Source organism: Bos indicus x Bos taurus, chromosome X (genome assembly GCF_003369695.1).
Source record: "Bos indicus x Bos taurus breed Angus x Brahman F1 hybrid chromosome X, Bos_hybrid_MaternalHap_v2.0, whole genome shotgun sequence".
NCBI lineage: Eukaryota > Metazoa > Chordata > Mammalia > Artiodactyla > Bovidae > Bos > Bos indicus x Bos taurus.
The window spans coordinates 77,118,670-77,140,133 of record NC_040105.1 but is presented as its reverse complement, the minus strand read 5'-3'; the positions used below and the strand labels follow the sequence as shown (position 1 = coordinate 77,140,133).

The 21,464-nt window shown below is 37.2% G+C and overlaps 1 protein-coding gene across 4 annotated transcripts in view; it reads right to left on the bottom strand.

Annotated features, from left to right (window-relative positions):
• APOOL (apolipoprotein O like) overlaps positions 1-21,464 on the bottom strand; it is a 105,013-nt gene that overhangs the window by 45,845 nt on the left and 37,704 nt on the right. For 2 of the 4 annotated variants that reach the window (XM_027533864.1, XM_027533866.1), the window contains exon 2: positions 21,261-21,365. The exons of the other annotated variants lie outside the window; for them this stretch is intronic. In XM_027533864.1, the coding sequence (XP_027389665.1) occupies positions 21,261-21,365 (105 nt within the window). The remainder of the gene's footprint in view (positions 1-21,260; positions 21,366-21,464) is intronic. 4 annotated transcript variants of the gene reach the window in all.

Below are 21,464 nucleotides of genomic sequence, written 5' to 3'. Positions count from 1 at the left end.
GATCTGATCTACCAGCAACAAATATGAGACAGTTTAGGTTTGGTAAAACTTTACAAGTAATGGGTCACAAAATTCTTGTTTTACCATTAGACAGATCACCCTTTGCTACCTGTACCAGGATTAAAATGTTTCTCTTTTTAGGCTAATACTTGAAAATTAAATTAACTACATTAGCAACTATGTGTAATTAGGAAGATCAGAGGTACATACTTTATATTAAAGGAATGTAACATGTATAAAAAGCAGGTACACAGCAGGTAAGGAAGTTCCTCAGCTCCCAAGAAAGGAAGAATATATGTGGATATACGGGTGTTAAAATAGATAAAATCATTTACTTACATGTTTGTTTCTTTACATGTACATGTTTCTTTTTACACTCCCCAATTCAAACCTTATAAGTCATAAACTGTTCTTGTTCTCTCTTGTATCCTAATCAAAACCTGCTGATTTTTCCTTTATACCCCAATATAAATTAGATCAACAGTCTATAGAACAGGTTTGTTTATTGTGGTTTATTGTAAACAAAATTTTGAATATGAACTTTTCTAGGAAGAACATTCAAAGTTTCATCAGATTCTCAAAGGAATCAAAATGGTTAAAATCGGTGCTTTAAACTATTTTCCTTCTTAGATATGGGCATTCAAGCATACTTGAAAGGTTTATGATAAAAGTACTTCTTGAAATGATAAACAAAATTGACAAACCCTTAGCTAGTCAAACTAGCAAAAATAAATAAATAAATAAATAAAAAGAGTAGATTCAAATAAAATTAGAAATGAAATACCAGAGATTACAATTGGTGCCTCAGAAACAAAAAGTATCATAAAAGACTATCATCGATAAGTACATGCCAACAAATTGGATAACTTAGAAGAAATCAGTAAATTTCTAGAAACATACAACCTACCAAGAAGAAATGCAAAGTCTGAAGAGACCGGTTAGGAGACTGAGTCAGTAGTCAAAATCCCCTCAACAAAGAAGAATCCAGGATGAGATGGCTTCACAGGTAAATTAAAAATTCAAATATCAGTTCTTCTTGAACTGTCCCACAAAAAGGAAGAGGGAATACTCCTAAACTCATTTGATTGTATCACTCTGATCAAAAACAGACACAGGAACTATAGGAAAATAAAACTACAAACCAGTATCCTTAGCGAAGTGAAAGTGAAAGTTGCTCAGGCATGTCTGACTCTTTGGGACCCCATGGACTATACAGTCCATGGAGTTCTCCAGGCCAGAATACTGGAGTGGGTAAACTTTCCCTTCCCAGGGGATCATCCCAACCCAGTGACTGAACCCAGGTCTCCCCCACTACAGGCAGATTCTTTACCAGATGAGCCACAAGGGAAGCCCGTCCCTAGTGAACACAGATGCAAAAATTTTCAATAAAGTGGTGAAAATGAAGTAGCTCAGTCATGTCCGACTCTTTGCAACCCCGTGGACTGTAGCCTACCATGCTCTTCACTCCATGGGATTCTGCAGGCAAGAATACTGGAGTGGGTTGCCATTTCCTTCTCCAGGGGATCTTCCCAGCTCAGGGATCGAACCCGGGTCTCCCACATTGCAGGAAGACACTTTAACATCTGAGCCATCAGGGATTCCCAATAAACTAAATTCAACAGCATAGTAAAAGGATTAAACAACAGGAACAAGTGGACTGTATCCCTGGAATGCAAGGATGATTCATCATGTGCATATCAACGTGATACACCACATTAACAGAATAAAAGACAAAACTCATATTTGTCATCATCTCAATAGATGCAGAAAAAGTATTTTATGAAATTCAAAATCCATTTATGAAAGAAAGCTCTCAACAAAATAGGTACAGAAGGAACTTAACTCAATAAACATATATGAAAAACCCATGGCTAACATCAACTGGAAAAAAAAAAAAACTGAAAAATTATTCTCTAAGTCCACTCAAGTCAGGGATACCCACATTCAAAACTTCTATTTAATACAATATTAGAAGTCCTAGCTAGAACAACTAGACAACAAAAAGAAATTTTAAAAAATCAAATCAGAAAGGAAGAAGTTAAGGATCTGCACAAGACACAATAATATATGTTGAAAACTCAAAGAACAACCAAAAATTATGAGAATTAATAAACAAAGCCACTAAACTTCAAAATATAAAATCAACATACAAAAAGTCAGTGGTGTTTCTACACATTAATGGTGAACTATCCAAAAAAATTAAGAAAATAATTCCATTTCCAATAGCAATAAAAAGAATAAAATAGACAAGAATAAACTCAACCAGAGGTGAAAGACTTGGACACTGAAAATTATTAAAAAACTGATAAAGGAAATTAAAGAAGACACACAAAAAGGAAAGATATCCCATGTCCATGGATTGGAAGAATTAATATTGCTAAAATGTCCATGCTGCCCAAAGTGATGTATAGATTAAATGCAACTATTAAAATCCCAATGGCATTCTTTATAGAAACAGAAAAAAAAAAGTCCTAAATTTCAAATGAAAAAAAAAAAAAAAAAGAAATCTTGAATAGAAAAGCAAGTTTTGAGCAAGAACAAGCTGGAGGTATCACACTTTCTGATTTCAAAACCATTATCAAGAAAAAGAAATGCAACAAGGCAAAGTTGTTGTCTGAGCAGGTCATACAAATAGCTGAGAAGGGAAGAGAAGCAAAAGGCAAATGAGAAAGGGAAAGATGTACACATTTGAATGCAGAAGCAACAGTTAGAACTGGATATAGAAGACTGACTGGTTCAAAACTGGGAAAGGAGTATGTCAAGGCCGTATATTGTAATCTTGCTTATTTAACTTACATGCAGAGTACATCATGCAAAATGCTGGGCTGGATGAAGCACAAGCTGTAATCAAGATTGCTAGGAGAAATATCAATAATCTCAAATATGTAGATGACACCATGCTAATGGCAGAAATCACTGCAGATGGTGGCTGCAGCCATGAAATTAAAAGATGTTTGATCCTTGGAAGAAAAATTATGACAAACTTAGACAGCATGTTAAAAAGCAGAGATGTTACTTCGCCAACAAAGGTCTGTAGAGTCAAAGCCATGGTTATTCTAGTAGTCATGTACAGATGTGAGAGCTAGACCATAAAGAAGGCTAAGTGCTAAAGAATTGATGCTTTTGAACTGTGGTGCTGAAGATTCTTAAGAGTCCTTTGGACAGCAAGGAGATCAAACCAGTCAGTGCTAAAGGAAATCAATCCTGAATATTCATTAGAAGGACTGATGCTGAAGCTCAAACTCCAATACTTTGGCCACCTGATGCGAAGAGTTGACTCATTGGAAAAGACTCTAATGCTGGGAAAGATTGAGGGCAGGAGGAGAAGGGGGCAACAGAGGATGAGATGGTTGGATGGCATTATTAAATTAATGGAAATTAGTTTGCATATACTCCATGAGATAGTGAAAGACTGGAAAGCCTGGTGTGCTGGAGTCCATAGAGTCACAAAAAGTTGGGTATGAGTGAGCGACTGACCAACAACAACAAATCACACATTGTGATTTCAAAATATATTACAAAGTTATAGTAATCCAAATATTATTATATTGGCATAAAACAGGCATATAGAACAATGTAACAGAACAGACTACACAGAAATAAATATATGCCTTTATGGCCAATCTTGATCTTTGACAAGGGTGATAAAGACAGTGGGAAAAGGACAGTCATTTCAATAAACGGTGTTGGGGGGCTTCCCTGGTGGATCAGTGGTGAAGAATCTGACTGCCAAGGGAGGAGACACAGGTTTGACCCCTGATCTGGGAAGACCCACATGCCACAGTGCAACTAAGCCTGTGTGCCACAACTATTGAGCCTGTGCTCTAGAGCCTGGGAACCACAACTACTGAACCCACATGCCACAACTACTGAAATCTGGTCACTGTAGAGCCCATACTCTGCAACAAGAGAAACCACTGCAATGTGAAGTTCACAACTAAAGAGTGGCCCCTGCTCACCACAACTAGCGAAAGCCCACACCCAGGGAATTAAGACCCAGCACAGCCAAAAATAAATAAATAAAACTATTTTTAAAAAAATGGTGTTGGGAGAACTGGGTATCTAGATGCAGAAGAATGAAATGGGACCCAAATTTCACATCTCATACCATATACAAAGATCAACGCAAAACACATGAAGCATGGCACTCAAAGCCAGTGCACTGGGACAACCCAGAGGGATGGGATGGGGAGGGAGGTAGGAGGGGAGTTCACAGTAGGGAGACACATGTACACCTGTGGCTGATTCATGTCAATGTATGGCAAAAACCATCACAATACTGTAAAGTAATTAGCCTACAATTAAAAGAAATAAAGAAAAGAAAAAAAGGAAAACAGATTGAAGAATTAAATGTAAAACTATTAAAAAAAAGAAACATGGTTAAAGCTTCCTGACACTAGTCTTAGCAATGACCCCCAAAGCACAAACATAAGCAAAAATAAACAAGTGAAATAACATTAAACTAAAAAGCCTCTGTACAGAAAAGGAAAAAGTTAACAGGGACAACCTAAAGAAAGGGAGAAAATATTTGCAAAACTTACATCTGATCAAGGTTAACATCCCAAACATGTAAGTAGCTCATATAACTTAATACCAAAAACCAACTGATTAAAAACATGGGCATGCTGGGGGCAGAGAGGCCAGTGTGCAACAGAGGGCAATCTTGGCCCCAGAGACTGGCATCCTCCACCAAACTGTGAGCAGGCTCCCAGTTGCTAACCAAGTCTTTTTGGGATCTTGGACGGCTGACATCTGCCAGGAGGGTCGCAGCCTGAGATCAGCTTCCCAGAGAAGACACACAGCACACCTGAGACAATGTTCTTGTGGTGCATCCAGGAAACCTCGAATAGCCAAAGCAATCTTGAGAAAGAAGAATGGAACTGGAGGCATCAACCTGCCTGACTTCAGGCTCTACTACAAAGCTACAGTCATCAAGACAGTATGGTACTGGTACAAAGACAGAAATATCAGTGGAACAAAAGAGAAAGCCCAGAGATAAATCCACGCACCTATGAACACCTTATCTGTGACAAAGGAGGCAAGAATATACAATGGAGAAAAGACAATCTCTTTAACAAGTGGTGCTGGGAAAACTGGCCAACCACTTGTAAAAGAATGAAACTAGAATACTTTCTAACACCATACACAAAAATAAACTCAAAATGGATTAAAGATCTAAATATAAGGCCAGAAACTATGAAACTCCTAGAGGAAAACATAGGCAAAACACTCTCTGACATACATCACAGCAGGATCCTCTATGACCCATCTCCCAGAATGGAAATAAAAGCAAAAATAAACAAATGGGACCTAATTAAACTTAAAAGTTTTTGCACAATGAAGGAAACTATTAGCAAGGTGAAGAGAGAGACTTCAGAATGGGAGAAAATAATAGCAAATGAAGCAAGTGACAAAGAATTAATCTCAAAAATATACAAGCAGCTCAGGCAGCTCAATACCAGAAAAATAAATGACCCAATCAAAAAATAGGCCAAAGAACTAAAAAGACATTTCCAAAGAAGACACACAGATGGCTAACAAACACATGAAAAGATGCTCAACATCACTTTTTATCAGAGAAATGTGAATCAAAACCACAATGTGGTAGTACCATCTTATGCCAGTCAGAATGGCTGTTATCCAAAAGTCTACAAACAATAAATGCTGGAGAGGGTGTGGAGAAAAGGGAACCCTCTTACACTGTTGGTGGGAATGCAAACTAGTACAGCCACTATGAAGAACAGTGTGGAGATTCCTTAAAAAACTGAAAATAGAACGACCATATGCCCCAGCAATCCCACTGCTGGGCATACACACCGAGGAAACCAGAATTGAATGAGACATGTGTACCCCAATGTTCATTGCAGCACTGTTTACAATAGTACAATAGCTAGGACATGGAAGCAACCTATATGTCCATCGGCAGACAAATGGATAAGAAAGCTGTGGTACGTATGCACAATGGAATATTATTCAGCTATTAAAAGCAACACATTTGAATCAGTTCTAATGAGGTGGATGAAACTGGAGCCTATTATACAGAGTGAAGTAAGCCAGAAAGAAAACACCAATACAGTATATGAATGCATATATATGGAATTTAGTAAGATGGTAATGATGACCCTATATGCAAGACAGCAAAAGAGATACAGATATAAAGAACATACATTTGGACTCTGTGGGAGAAGGCAAGGGTCGGATGATTTGAGAGAAAAGCATTGAAACATGTATATTATCATATGTGAAACAGATTGCCAGTCCAGGTTCAATGCATGAGACAGGGCGCTCAGGGCCAGTGCACTGGAACAACCCTGAGCAATGGGATGGGGAGGGAGGTGGGAGGGGGCTTCAGGATGGGGGACACATGTTCACCCATGGCTGATTCATATTAATGTAGGGCAAAAGCCACTACAATCTTGTATAGTAATTAGCCTCCAATTAAAATAAATAAATAAATAAATGTCAAATAATTTTAACAGACATTTCTCAAAAGAGGACATACAAATGTCCAACAGGTATATGAAAGGGTGTTCAACACCCACAATCATCAGGGAGGTGCAAATCAAAACCTCAAAGATATACCATGTCAAAACTGTTAGGATGGCAAAACTCAAGAGATAACAAGTGTTGGCAAGAATTTGGACTAAACAGATCCGTTAAACACTGCTGGTAGGAACGTAAATTTGTATAGTTATAATGGAAAACAAAATGGGGGTTTCTCAAAAAGTCAGAAACAGATCTACCATATGATCTGCAATCTCACTTCTGTAACTATATCCAAAGAAAATGAAATATGGATCTTGAAGAGATATTTGTACCTCCCATGTTCACTGCAGCACTATTCAAAGAGCCAGATATGAAAACAACCTAAATGTCAATCAGCAGATGAATGGATAAAGAAAGGTGTATAATGAGGGTGTGTGATACTGAATACTGCAAATTTCATGGCTTAAAAATGTATACTTATATGTGTGTGCATGAATGGAATATTAGGATATCCCCCATTTTTGACAACATGGCTGATCCTAGAGGACATTATGCTAAGAGAAGTAAGGGAGATACAGAAAGAGATATATTGCACAATCTCATTTATATGTAGGATCTAAAATAGACTCAAAACCAGAGGTAGAATAGTGGTTACCAGTGTGAGGTGAGGCAGAGGGAAAGTGGGGAGGTCTTGGTCCAAGAGTACAAAGTTTCAGTTATGCAAGAAGAACAAGTTCTAGAGATTCAATGTATATCATAGCGACTAGTGACTATGGTTAATAATGATGTATTCTATATTTAACATCTGCTAACAGGGTCAGATATGCAGATGACACCACCTTTATGCAGAAAGTGAAGAGGAACTAAAAAACCTCTTGATGAAAGTGAAGAGGAGAGTGAAAAAGTTGGCTTAAAGCTCAACATTCAGGAAACGAAGATCATGGCATCTGGTCCCATCACTTCATGGGAAATAGATGGGGAAACAGTGGAAATAGTGGCAGACTTTATTTTTTGGGGCTCCAAAATCACTGCAGATGGTGACTGCAGCCATGAAATTAAAAGATGCTTACTCCTTGGAAGAAAAGTTATGACCAACCTTGATAGCATATTGAAAAACAAAGACATTACTTTGCCAACAAAGGTCCGTCTAGTCAAGGCTATGGTTTTTCCAGTGGTCATGTATGGATGTGAGAGTTGGACTGTGAAGAAAGCAGAGCACCGAAGAATTGATGCTTTTGAACTGTGGTGTTGGAGAAGACTCTTGAGAGTCCCTTGAACTGCAAGAAGATCCAACCAGTCCATTCTAAAGGAGATCAGCCCTGGGTTTTCTTTGGAAGGAATGATGCTAAAGCTGAAACTCCAGTACTTTGGCCACCTCATGAGAAGAGCTGACTCATTGGAAAAGACTCTGATGCTGGGAGGGATTGGGGGCAGGAGGAAAAGGGACCGACAGAGGATGAGATGGCTGGATGGCATCACCAACTCAATGAACATGAGTTTGAGTGAACTCCGGGAGTTGGTGATGGACAGGGAGGCCTGGTGTGCTGCGATTCATGGGGTCGCAAAGAGTGGGACACAACTGAGTGACTGAACTGAACTGAATTGAAGAGGGTAGATCTTAAATGTTCTCACCACACACACAAGGAAAATGGTAACTATATAAGATGTCAGATGTTAATTAGCTTGACTGTGCTCATTTCACAATGTACACATATCTAAAAAAATCAAGCTGTGCACTTTAAATTTGAGAAGGCTTTCCTATCCTTGCTATTCTCTGGTACTCCGTATTCAGTTGGGTATAGCTTTTCCTTTCTCCTTTACCTTTCAATTCTCTTCTTTCTTCAGCTACTTGCAAAGCCTCCTCAGACAACCTCTTTGCCTTCTTGCATTTCTTGGTCACTGCCTCCTGCACAATGTTTTGAACCTCCGTCCCTAGTTCCTCAGGCATTCTATCAAATCTAATAAAGGCAGAAATGGTATGGATCTAACAGAAAAAAAAAAAAAAGTGAAGTCGCTCAGTTGTGTCTGACTCTTTGTAACCCCATACACTAGAGCCTGCCAGGCTCCTCCTTCCATGGGAATTTCCAAGCAAGAATACTGGTGTGGGTTACCACTTCCTTCTCCAGGGGAACTTCCTGATCCAGGGATCAAACCCAGGTCTCCTGCACTACAGGCAGCTTTTACCATCTGATCCACCAGGGAAGCACATGAGAAGATATTAAGAAGAGATGGCAAGAATACACAGAGGAACTATGAAAAAAAAGGTCTAATGACCAAGATAACCACAATGATGTGTTCACTCACCTAGAGCCAGACATCCTGGAATGCGAAGTCAAGTGGGCCTTGGCAAAGCTAGTGGTGTTGATGGAATTCCAGCTGAGCTATTTAAAATCCTAAAAGATGATGCTGTTGTAGTGCTGCACTCAATATGTCAACAAATTTGGAAAACTTAGCAGTGGCCACAGAACTGGAAAAGGTCAGTTTTCATTCCAATCCCAAAGTACAGCAATGCCAAAGCATGTTCAAACTACAGTGAATCTTCAGTCATTTGACATACTAGTAAGGTTATTTTCAAAATCCTTCAAGCTAGGCTTTAGTAGTATGTGAATCAAGAAATTCCAGATGTACACACTGGGCTTCAAAGAGGCAGAGGAACCAGAGATCAAATTTCCAGCATTTCATTTTGTTTGTTTGTTTGTTTGTTTGTTTTTCCTAAATTTATTTATTTTAATTGGAGGCTAATTACTTTACAATATTGTATTGGTTTCACCATTACACTGACATGAATCTGCCACAGGTGTACATGTGTTCCCCATCCTGAACCACCCTCCCACCTCCCTCCCCATACCATCCCTCTGGGTCATCCAGTGCACCAGCCCAGTGCATACTGTATCATGCATCGAACCTGGACTGGTGATTTTTTTCACATATGATAATATACATGCTTCAATGCCATTCTCCCAAATCATCCCACCCTCGCCTTCTCCCAGAGTCCAAAAGACTGTTCCGTATCTGTGTCTCTTTTGCTGTCTCGCATAAAGGGTTCTCATTTGTCAGGGAGTGTTTAACAGAAAGATTCCTATATGCTGTTTCTTACAAGTCCTTTGTTTCTTTTTAATCAGAACAGCAGGCTGCTCCCAGGAACTGAGATAATTGTGTGAGACAGGCTTGAATCTCCTTTAGTAAACATTCTCTTTACGACAAACTTGCTTAGTCTCAATCCCCTTTCTTGAGATATGGATTGTCTCCTGACCTTGTGACCATTATTAATCCCTTGTTCCCTTGGTAATGGCTGCTGTACATTTGGTTTTCTGATCTTTATCATTGTTGAAAGAACTTTCTTGTACCACAGACTACATATACTCACAGAAAAATCATTAAAGCACCTTTGCTCCATCAGAGCTTGGATCCCCGTGTCTTTCTTCCTTCCTCCCTCCCTCCCTTCCTTTCTCTCTTTCATTCTCTCTTTTACTCTTTCTTTCTCTCTTTCTCTCTCTCTCTCTACCTCCAGCTCTCTCTTTCACTTTCTTATCGTCGACTCTGGGCCACCAAGTCTGGGTCCATTAAAGGACCCCAACAATCTTTACTGTCTTTCTAAATTCCATATATATGCATTATTATACTGTATTCATGTTTTACTTTCTGGCTTGCTTCACTCTGTATAATAGACTCCAGTTTCATCCAACTCATTAGAACTGATTGAAATGCATTGTTTTTAATGGCTAAGTAATACACCATTGTGTATATGTACCACAGCTTTCTTATGCATTTGTCTCCTGATGGACATCTAGGTTACTTCCATGCCCTGGCTATTATGAACAGTGCTGCAATGAACATTGGGGTACATGTGTCTCTTTTATTTCTGGTTTCCTCAGTGTGTATGTCCAGCAGTGGGATCGCTGGGTCATATGGCAGTTCTATTTCCATTTTTTAAAGGAATCTCCACACTATTCTCCATAGTGGCCGTACTAGTTTGCATTCCCACCAACAGTGTAAGAGGGTTCCCTTTTGTCCACACCCTCTCCAGTATTTATTGTTTGTAGACTTTTGAATAGCCGCCATAAAACTGGTGTGAAATGGTACTTCATTGTGGTTTTGATTTGCATTTCTCTGATAATGAGTGATGTTGAGCATCTTTGCATGTGTTTGTTAGCCATCTGTATGTCTTCTTTGGAGAAATGTCTCTTTAGTTCTTTGGCCCACCTTTTGATTGGATTGTTTATTTTTCTGGAATTGAGCTGCAGGAGTTGCTTGTATATTTATGAGATTCATTCTTTGTCAGTTGCTTCGTTTGCTGTTATTTTCTCCCATTCTGAAGGCTGTCTTTTCACCTTGCTTATAGTTTCCTTTGTTGTGCAGAAGCTTTTAATTTTAATTAGGTCCCATTTGTTTATTTTTGCTTGTATTTCCAATATTATGGGAGGTGGGTCATAGAGGATCCTGTTGTGATTTCTGTCAGAGAGTGTTTTGCCTATGTTCTCCTCTAGGAGTTTTATAGGTTCTGGTCTTACGTTTAGATCTTTAATCCATTTTGAGTTTATTTTTGTGTATGGTGTTAGAAAGTGTTCTATTTGCTTTCGGTTACAAGTGGTTGACCAGTTTTCCCAGCACCACTTGTTAAAGAGATTGTCTTTTCTCCATTGTATGTTCTTGCCTTCTTTGTCAAATATAAGGTGTCCATAGGTGCATGGATTTATCTCTGGGCTTTCTATTTTGTTCCATTGATCTATATTTCTGTTTTCTGCCAGTACCATACTATCTTGATGACTGTGGCTTTGTAGTAGAGCCTGAAGTCAAGCAGGTTGATTCCTTCAGTTCCATTTTTCTTTGTTAAGATTGCTTTGGCTATTCGAGGTTTTTTGGATTTCCATACAAATTGTGAAATTATTTGTTATAGCTCTGTAAAAAATACCATTGGTAGCTTGATAGGGATTGCAATGAATTTACAGATTGCTTTGGGTAGTACACTCATTTTCACTATATTGATTATTCCAATCCATGAACACGGTATATTTCTCCGTCTGTTAGTGTCCTCTTTGATTTCTCTCACCAGTGTTTTATAGTTTTCTATATAGAAGTCTTTTGTTTCTTTAGGTAGATATATTCCTAAGTATTTTATTCTTTTCGTTGCAATGGTGAATGGAATAGTTTCCTTAATTTCTCTATTTTCTCATTTATAGTGTATAGGAATGCAAGGGATTTCTGTGTGCTGATTTTATATCCTGCAAGTTTACTATATTCATTGATTAGTTCTAGTAATTTTCTGTCATGTCATCTGCAAACAGTGAGTGTATTACTTCTTCTTTTCCAATTTGGATTACTTTTATTTCTTTTTCTGCTCTGACTGTTCTGGCAAAAACTTCCAAAACTATGTTGAGTAGTAGTGGTGAGAGTGGGCATTTGTTTCTGACTTTATGGGAAACGCTTTCAATTTTTCAGCAATGAGGATAATGTTTTCTGTGGGTTTGTCACATATAGCTTTTATTATGTTGAGGTATGTTCCTTCTATTCCTGCTTTTTGGAAGGTTTTTATCATAAATGAATGCTGAATTTTGTGAAAGGCTTTCTCTGCATCTATTGAGATAACCAAATGGTTTTTATTTTTCAATTTGTTAATGTGGTATATTACATTGATTGATTTGTGGATATTGAAGAATCCTTGCATCCCTGGGATAAAGCCCACTTGGTCAGGATGTACCATCTTTTTAATGTGATGTTGGATTCTATTTGCTAGAATTTTGTTAAGGATTTTTGCATCTATGTTCATCAGTGATATTGGACTGAAGTTTTCTTTTTTGTGGCATCTTTCTCAGGATTTGGTATTAGGGTGATGGTGGCCCCATGGAATGGGTCTGGAAGTTTACCTTCCTCTGCAATTTTCTGGAAGAGTTTGAGTACTATAGGCGTTAGCTCTTCTCTAAATTTTTGGTAGCGTTCAGCTCTAAAGCTGTCTGGTCCTGGGCTTTTGTTTGCTGGAAGATTTCTAATTACACTTTCAATTTTTGTGCTTGTGATGGGTCTGTAAAGATTTTCTGTTTCTTCCTGGTTCAGTTTTGGAAAGTTGTACTTACCTAAGAATTTGTCTATTTCTTCCAAGTTGTCCATATTATTGGCATATAGTTGCTGACAGTAGTCTTTTCTGTTCCTTTGTGTGATCTCTCCGTTTTCATTTCTAATTTTGTTGATTTGATTTCTCTCCCTTTGTTTCTTGAAGAGTCTGGCTAATGGTTTGTCAATTTTATTTATCCTTTCAAAAAACCAGCTTTTGGCTTTGTTGATTTTTGCTATGGTCTCTTTTGTTTCTTTTGCATTTATTTCTGCCCTAATTTTTAAGATTTCTTTCCTTCTACTAACCCTGGGGTTCTTCGTTTCTTCCTTTTCTAGTTGCTTTAGGTGTAGAGTTAGGTTATTTATCTAACTTTTTTTCTTGTTTCTTGAGGTAAGCCTGTATTGCTATGAACCTTCCCCTTAGCACTGCTTTTACAGTGCCCCATGGGTTTTGGGTTGTTGTGTTTTCATTTGCATTCGTTTCTATGCATATTTTGATTTATTTTTTGATTTCTTCTGGGATTTGTTGGTTATCAGCAGCGTGTTGTTCAGCCTCCATATGTTGGAATTTTTAATAGTATTTCTCCTGTAATTGAGATCTAATCTTACAACATTGTGGTCAGAAAAGATGCTTGGAATGATTTCAATTTTTTTTAATTTACCAAGGCTAGATTTATGGCCCAGGATGTGATCTATACTGGAGAAGGTTCCGTATGTGCTTGAGAAAAAGGTGAAATTCATTGTTTTGGGGTGAAATGTCCTATAGATATCAATTAGGTCTAACTGGTCTATTGCATCATTTAAAGTTTGTGTTTCCTTGTTAATTTTCTGTTTAGTTGATCTATCCATAGGTGTGAGTGGGGTATTGAAGTCTCCCACTACTATTGTGTTATTGTTAATTTCCCCTTGTGCCGGGAGCTGGTGAGGCATTCCACTCGTGACAAAGGTCATGAGGAAGGAGGCTCGGCATACGCAAAGGCGGGATCGAGCCTCAGGAGTCCGCCTGGATATTCTCGAGCATTTTCCCCCAAAAAACCAGAGTCTGCCTACTTTATTGCTTTGTGCTCTCACCTCTGACTTTACTGGGGGCTGTCCCCTACCACCATCTCGCTCTCTCTGTCAAAGAGTTAACTTACAGCTCCAATTAATAAAGTTCCTGGGCAATTAGGAGTGTTTAAATCCAAACCCCTCAGATGGCTCTCTAACTCGCCTGACAAGTTTACCCGGACTCCTGCAGCTATGTATACGATTGTTTACAGTCTCCTAGCCTCCAGAGGCAGGGGAAGCTTAAGATATTCAAATAGCTTAGAGCCTCTAAGAGAGTTAAAAACTGTCAGAATAAACTAGTAAAGGATTTCATTGATGAGTCAATGCTTGTTGCCAAGTTTTCACATCCTCTGAATTGTATCCTTGAATGTGTATTAATTAATAGTGGGTATGTAGAAAAAATAAGTAGTGGCCTTGGTGTTAGTAACTTTAGACCCTTAAGGTAATAAATTCTTTCCTTTGTTGTAAACCCATTACACATCCGCCCTATAGGAATGCAATTTTATCTTTGGAAGATGGCGCCAAACCTTAAAATAATTACTCTTAGAGAAAATAAGTCTTTGTTGATAAGTCCTTGTCAAGAGTCATAAAATGTTAGTAGGCCTTCTGGCCAGAAGATGATGTAAATCACCTAAACCATTTGTATACGATAAATTTGCAGGAAAGAAACCCTGGTTTTTGATAAAAATCAAAGACTGCTGACTTTGCATCCCCTATTATCCTCTATGTGTAACTTAGGGTATATAAGCCCCTGTTGAAAATAAAGCTACGGGCTTTGCTCACCAGCGCTTGGTCTCCCCATGTCATTCTTCCCTTTAACTTCCAGCTGAGTCTCCATCTGAAGCGCGGAACCCACCACGCTTACTAATTATGCCTGGGCTTCTAAGACCCACTCGAGAAGGTGTCTAGGGTGAGGCACCTTCCGCTATTCGAGAGGGCGCCTGCGGCCTAGTAAGTGGTGCAAACTTCTTGTCTTGAAGTTTTATTGGTCTCCCGCGTAAACCAAGCTACTCAGCTTCTTTTCTCCATTGAATTTTCCTACTGAGCTATCCTCATTCTATTATTCTTTATATCTCTAATTAGCATATAAATAGTCGCCTAGGCCGTCTCTCCTTTGAATACCCTGGATCAGCTGGGGCTGGTCCCCAGCACCCTTGCATATTGTTAGCATTTGTCTTACATATTGTGGTGCTCCAATGTTGGGTGCATATATATTTATAACTGTTATATCTTCTTCTTGGATTGATCCTTTGATCATTATGTAGTGTCCTTCTTTGTCTCTTTTCACAGCCTTTATTTTAAAGTCTATTTTATCTGATATGAGTATTGCTACTCCTGCTTTCTTTTGGTCTCTATTTGCGTGGAATATCTTTTTCCAGCCCTTCAGTTTCAGTCTGTATGTGTCCCTTGTTTCGAGGTGGGTGTCTTGTAGACAACATATATAGGGGTCTTGCTTTTTTATCCATTCAGCCAGTTTTTGCTTTTGGTTGAGGCATTCAACCCATTTACATTTAAGGTAATTATTGATAAGTATGATCCTGCTGCCATTTACTTTATTGTTTTGGGTTCAAGCTTATACACCCTTTATGTGTTTCCTCTCTAGAGAAGATCCTTTAGCATTTGTTGGAGAGCTGGTTTGGTGGTGCAGAATTCTCTCAGCTTTTGCTTCTCTGTAAAGATTTTGATTTCTCCTTCATATCTGAATAGGATCCTTGCTGGGTATATTTGAATGACACCTGGGCTGTAGGTTATTTTCTTTCATCCCTTCAGTATTTCCTGCCATTCCCTCCTGTCCTGAAGAGTTTCTATTGAAAGATCAGCTGTTATACTTATGGGAATCCTCTTGTGTGTTAGTTGTTGTTTTCCCGCTGTTGCTTTTAATATTTGTTCTTTGTGTTCGATCTTTGTTAATTTGATTAATATGTGTCTTGGGGTGTTTTGCCTTGGGTTTATCCTGTTTGGGACTCTCTGGGTTCCTTGGATTTGGGTGATTATTTCCTTCCCCATTTTAAGGGAAGTTTTCAACTATTATCTCCTCAAGTATTTTCTCATGGTCTTTCTTTTTGTCTTGTTCTTCTGGGACTCCTCTGATTCGAATGTTGGGGCGTTTCACATTGTCCCAGAGGTCTCTGAGATTGTCCTCATTTCTTTTATTTCGTTTTTCTTTTTTCCTCTCTGTTTCATTTATTTCTACCATTCTATCCTCTACCTCACTTATCCTATCTTCTGCCTCTGTTATTCTACTGTTGGTTCCCTCCAGAGTGTTTTTGATCTCATTTATTGCATTATTCATTACATATTGACTCTTTCTTATTTCTTCTAGATCCTTGTTAAACTTTTCTTGCATCTTCTCAATCCTTTTCTCCAGGATATTTATCTGTAACTCCATTTTGTGTTCAAGATTTTGGATCATTTTCACTGTCATTATTTGGAATTCTTTATCAGGTAGATTTCCTATCTGTTCCTCTTTTGTTTGGTTTGGTGGGCATTTATCCTGTTCCTTTACCTGCTGGGTATTTCTCTGCCCTTTCATCTTGTTTATCAGCATTTCTTTTATATCTTTTTGTTCTATGATTGCCATGGCTAGGATTATCAAAACTCTCTTGAGTAATAGTGGTGAGAGTGGGCACCCTTTCTTGTTCCTAATTTTAGAGGATATTCTTTCAATTTTTCACCATTGAGGGTAATTTTTACTGTGTGTTTGACCTATATGGCTTTTATTATTCTGAGGAATGTTCTTTTTATGCCTGCTTTCTGGAGAGTTTTTTAATCATAAATAGGTGTTTAATTTTGTCAAAGTCTTTCTCTGCATCTGTTGAGATAATCATATGGTTTTTAATCATTCAATTTCTTAATATGATGTATCACATTGATTGATTTGCAAATACTGAAGAATCCTTGCATCCCTGGAATAAAGCCCACTTGACCATGTTCTTTTAAATATGTTGCTGGATTCTGTTTCCTAGAATTTTGTCGAGGATTTTTGCATCTATGTTCATCAGTGATATTGGCCTGTAGTTTTTTTTTTTTTTTTTTTTTTTTTTTTGTGGCATCTTTGTCTGGTTTTGATATTAGGGTGCTGGTGACCTCATAGAATGAACTTGGGAGTTTGCCTTCCTCTGCAATTTTCTGGCAGAGTTTAAGATTGGTGTTCGCTCTTCTCTAAAATTTAGGTAGAATTCACCTGTGAAGCCATCTGTTCCTGGGCTTTTGGTTGTTGGAAGATTTTTGATAACAGTTTCAATGTCCATGCTTGTGATGGGTCTGTTAAGATTTTCTATTTCTTCCTGGTTCAGTTTTGAAAGGTTATACTTTTCTACTAATTTGTCCATTTCTTCCAAGTTGTCAATTGTTCATACTAGTCTCTTATGATCTTCTGTATTTCTGTGTTGTCTGTCTGTTGTGACTTCTCCATTTTCATTCCTCATTTTATTGATTTGATTCTTCTCTCTTTTTTTCTTGTTGACTGTGGCTAATGGTTTGTCTATTTTATGTATATTCTCAAAGAACCAGTTTTTAGTTTTGTTGATTTTTGCTATAGCTTCATTCATTTCTTTTTCAGTTATTTCTGCTCTGATTTTCATGATTTCTTTCCTTCTGTTAACTTTGGGTTTTTCTGTTCTTCTTTTTCTAGCTGCTTTAGGTGTAAAAGTTTGGTTGTTTATTTGATGTTTCTGTTTTTTTTTTTTTTTTTTTTGAGGTATGCCTGTATTGCTAAGAATCTCCCTCTTAGCACTGCTTTTACTGAATCCCATAGGTTTTGGGTTGTCGTGTTTCATTATTATTTGTTTCTATGCATAGTTTGATTTCCTTTTTGATGTCTTCCGTGATCTGTTAGTTATTAAGAAACATGTTGTTTAGCCTCCATGTGTTTGTGTATTTTTATAGTTTTTTTTCCCCCCTATAGTTGATATGATCTTACTTACCATTCTGTGATCAGAAAAGATACTTGAAATGATTTCATTTTTTTACAATTTACTAAGACTAAATTCGTGGCCCAGGACATGATCTATCCTGGAGAATGTTCCGTGTGCACTTGAGAAAAAGGAAAAATCCATTGCTTTTGGGTGAAATGCCCTGTATATATCAATGAGATCTAACTGGTCCATTGTATCATTTAAAGGTCTGTTTCCATGTTAATTTTCTGTTTTGTTGATCTATCCACAGGTGTGAGTGCGGTATTAAAGTCCCCCACTATTAGTGTGTTACTGCTAATATCGCCTCTCATACATGTTAGCATTTCCCTTACATATTGTGGTGATCCTATGTTGACTGCATATATACTTACAATTGTTATATCTTCTGGGATTGATCCCTTGATCATTATGTAGTGTCCTTCTTTGTCACTTCTACATAGAAAACACTAATAATACCACCAGAAAATTACTACAGCTAATCAAAGAATGTAGTAAAGTTGCAGGATATAAAATTAATACACAAAAAACCCTTGCATTCCTATACACTAACAATGAAAAAACAGAAAGAGAAATTAAGGAAACAATCCCATTCACCATGGCAATGAAAAGAATAAAATACTTAGGAATACATTTAAAGAAACAAAAGACCTATATATAGAAAACTATGAAACACTGATGAAAGAAATCAAAGATGACACATACAGATGAAGAAATACACCATGTTCATGGATTGGAAGAGTCAACAGAGTGAAAATGAGTATACTACCCAAAGCAATCTAAAGATTCAATGCAATCCCTATCAAGCTACCAGTGGTATTTTTCACAGAACTAGAACAAATAATTTCACAATTTGTATGGAAACCCAAAAAACCTCGAATAGCCAAAGCAATCTTGAGAAAGAAGCAGGGAAGTGGAGGAATCAACCTCCCTGCCTTCAGACTATACTACAAAGCTACAGTTATCAAGACAGTATGGTACTTGGACAAAGACAGAAATATAGATCAATGGAACAAAATAGAAAGCCCAGAGATAATTCCATGCACCTATGGACACCTTGTCTTTGACAAAGGAGGCAAAAATATACCATGGAGAAAAGAAAATCTCTTTAACAAGTGGTGCAGGAAAAACTGGTCAATCCTGTATAAAAGAAAGCAAATAGAACACTTTCTAACACCATACACAAAAATAAACTCAAAATGGATTAAAGATCTAAATGTAAGGCCAGAAAGTATAAAATTTGTAGAAGAAAACACAGGCAGAACATTCTCTGACATAAATGACAGCAAGATCCTTTATGACCCACTTCCCAGAGTAATAGAAACAATAAATAAATAAATAAACAAATAGGATCTAACTAAACTTAAAAGCTTTTGGGCAACGAAGAAACTATAAGCAAGGTGAAAAAGAAGCCTTCAGAATGGGAGAAAATAATAGAAAATGTGAAAACTGACAAAGAATTAATGTCCAAAATACACAAGCAATCCATGCAGCTCAATACCAGAAAAATGCACAATACAATCAAAAAGTGGAGAAAGAACTAAACAGACATTTCTCCAAAGAAGACATACAGATGGCAATGTAGGAGACCTGGGTTCGATCAGTAGGTTGGGAAGATTTCCAGAGAAGGGAAAGACTACCCACTCCAGGATTCTGACCTGGAAAATTCCATGGATTGCATACTCCATGGGGTCATGAGATGGACACGACTGAGCGACTTCAACATACACACATATGTAAATAGTCCATAGCACTTAGCTGGCAACTTTGCTTAATAAGCAACTCAATTGAATTCTGTTTAAAATATACTGGGGAACACAATAAATACCAAGATATCTTGTTCATTCCATAACATAGTAAGGAGCACAGATTTATTTTAAAATATAGAAATATGTAAATTAAGTATTAGAGCCAAATGCCAGTTTCCTATTATCCAACCTAGATTTTAAACTTTCCAAAGATACAAGTGCCAAGGTAGGCTTAAAAACAACATCTCACTAAGATTAATAAAAAGGAGAAAAAAATACTGAGAGTCTGCAAGTATACAGAAGAGTAAATCTATTCTAGACTGCTAATGAAAATTAATAAAACTTTACCCAGTGCTTTGTATATGCCTCACATATGTAAGAGGAGCTCAGGAAATATTTTTTTGTTTAGTGAATAAGTAAATACCACCTTTATGCATGTTGGTTTGGCAACTTACTGATATGTTTCATGCTTTCTCACCTACAATTCCATTTCTAGAGATTTATTCTAAGGAAACAGTTACATATGTACATAAAGATTCAGGTACAAAGTGTTTTGACAAAGCCTGATTACATTTGCAAAATAATTGGAAATACACTAAATTTTCAGAATATATGAAAAATATATATTTGATATGATATATTCATACAACAGAATATGCCACTATTAAGAATTCTGTCCAATGCCATCCAACAGTCTGTGACAGGGTCAAGATTCAGATTTAGGCCTGTTTGCCTCCAATATATATTTCTAAGCATGCAGATGTATCTTAAGGGTAACTTGAGGCTAGAAAAGATGAAACGTACCGTGGTGAAGAGAATAAGTTACTACAATGAGACATTAAAAGGCTGATATGATAGACTAGATTAATGAGATGTAAGTTAAAAAGGCATAAATGTACCTGTAACTAAATCTAAAATGTATGTATGCATAAGTACAAACTCAGAAATTACTAGTAAGCTATGTACTAGTAGCTTACTAGTAGCCCATATAAAAACATTTAATGAATTTTAGAGAACTGCACATTCACTATGTCATGGTCAAAAGCTGATTTTAAGCAAGGTTGATTGTGATGACCCAAAACAAAAATAAATATAAAAACAAATGTAATCTTAGACTGAAACACCAGGGAAGCCTAGTCAGCATTAAAACAGAAATAAATTATCTTAAACAAGAAAAGTCAGAGTCTGACTCTATCTTGCAGTATTCAAAATACTTACACCAGAAGAAAACACTAGCCATCCTGAACATGTTTGGCAGAGAAAGATCATGAAAGTGAAGGAACTCAAAGCTTTGACCCAGGAGTAATTGTTAAATTACTAATATGTTTACCCAGGAAGCAAAACTAAATAAAGTGAATGGACATCTGAAGAGTTGTTTTGTGGAAGAGAGATGAGAACTGTTCTGGACAGCATAAATGAAAGAGATACAGGGCCAATAGGTAGAATATGATTATGAGACAGGTTTGTGTTTGATGAAAGAAAGGACCTTAAATTGAATGAAAGCTGCCAGAAAATGGTATGGACTGCCTTAGGTTCCTTTATCCAGTTTTATTCACATTGAAGAAAACAGCCAGTTAGTGTGCCTATTGTAGAGGGACTTACAATACTATAGAGTAAGCGAATTAGAAAACATCTAAGATTGCTTTCAAAACTGAGATCTTAATGAATTTCTTAAACTAAAGCTTTCAAATATCATGTGCACCTGTATAAATTTTTTTCCAGAAACAAAAACTAGACTGCTTACAAGAACTAAAACCCTATACTACTCATCGATTATTCATTAAGAAAAATCAAAAAACTGTTTTTCATTGGAGTTAGTATTTTAGATGTTTGGGCTAAAAATAATAAAATATTTACTTTGAGACATCTTGTAACTATTTCTCTCAACTTGAAAAACATGCCTAACAAATACTTCAAAGACATTTTTGATGAATAGAGTTAACAAAGAAACAAACCTCACAGTTTTTACATCATATTTATGTCATACAAAATTCACAAACTTTTGTAGGCAAGTTACCTGCTCTGGTTTCACTAGCTGCTTTTTGGACTCCTCTTCTTTGGCCACATGCACACTTATAGATGCATATATTAGACCTGTTGGCATGGTTGTCAACTTTCCCATCTGAGAAAATATATCAAAACATATTTTTAATTGAAAAGCTTCCCACCCCATATTTCCTGATAAATTTGGGGGTGGCACATTTGAGGAACACTATGGGTT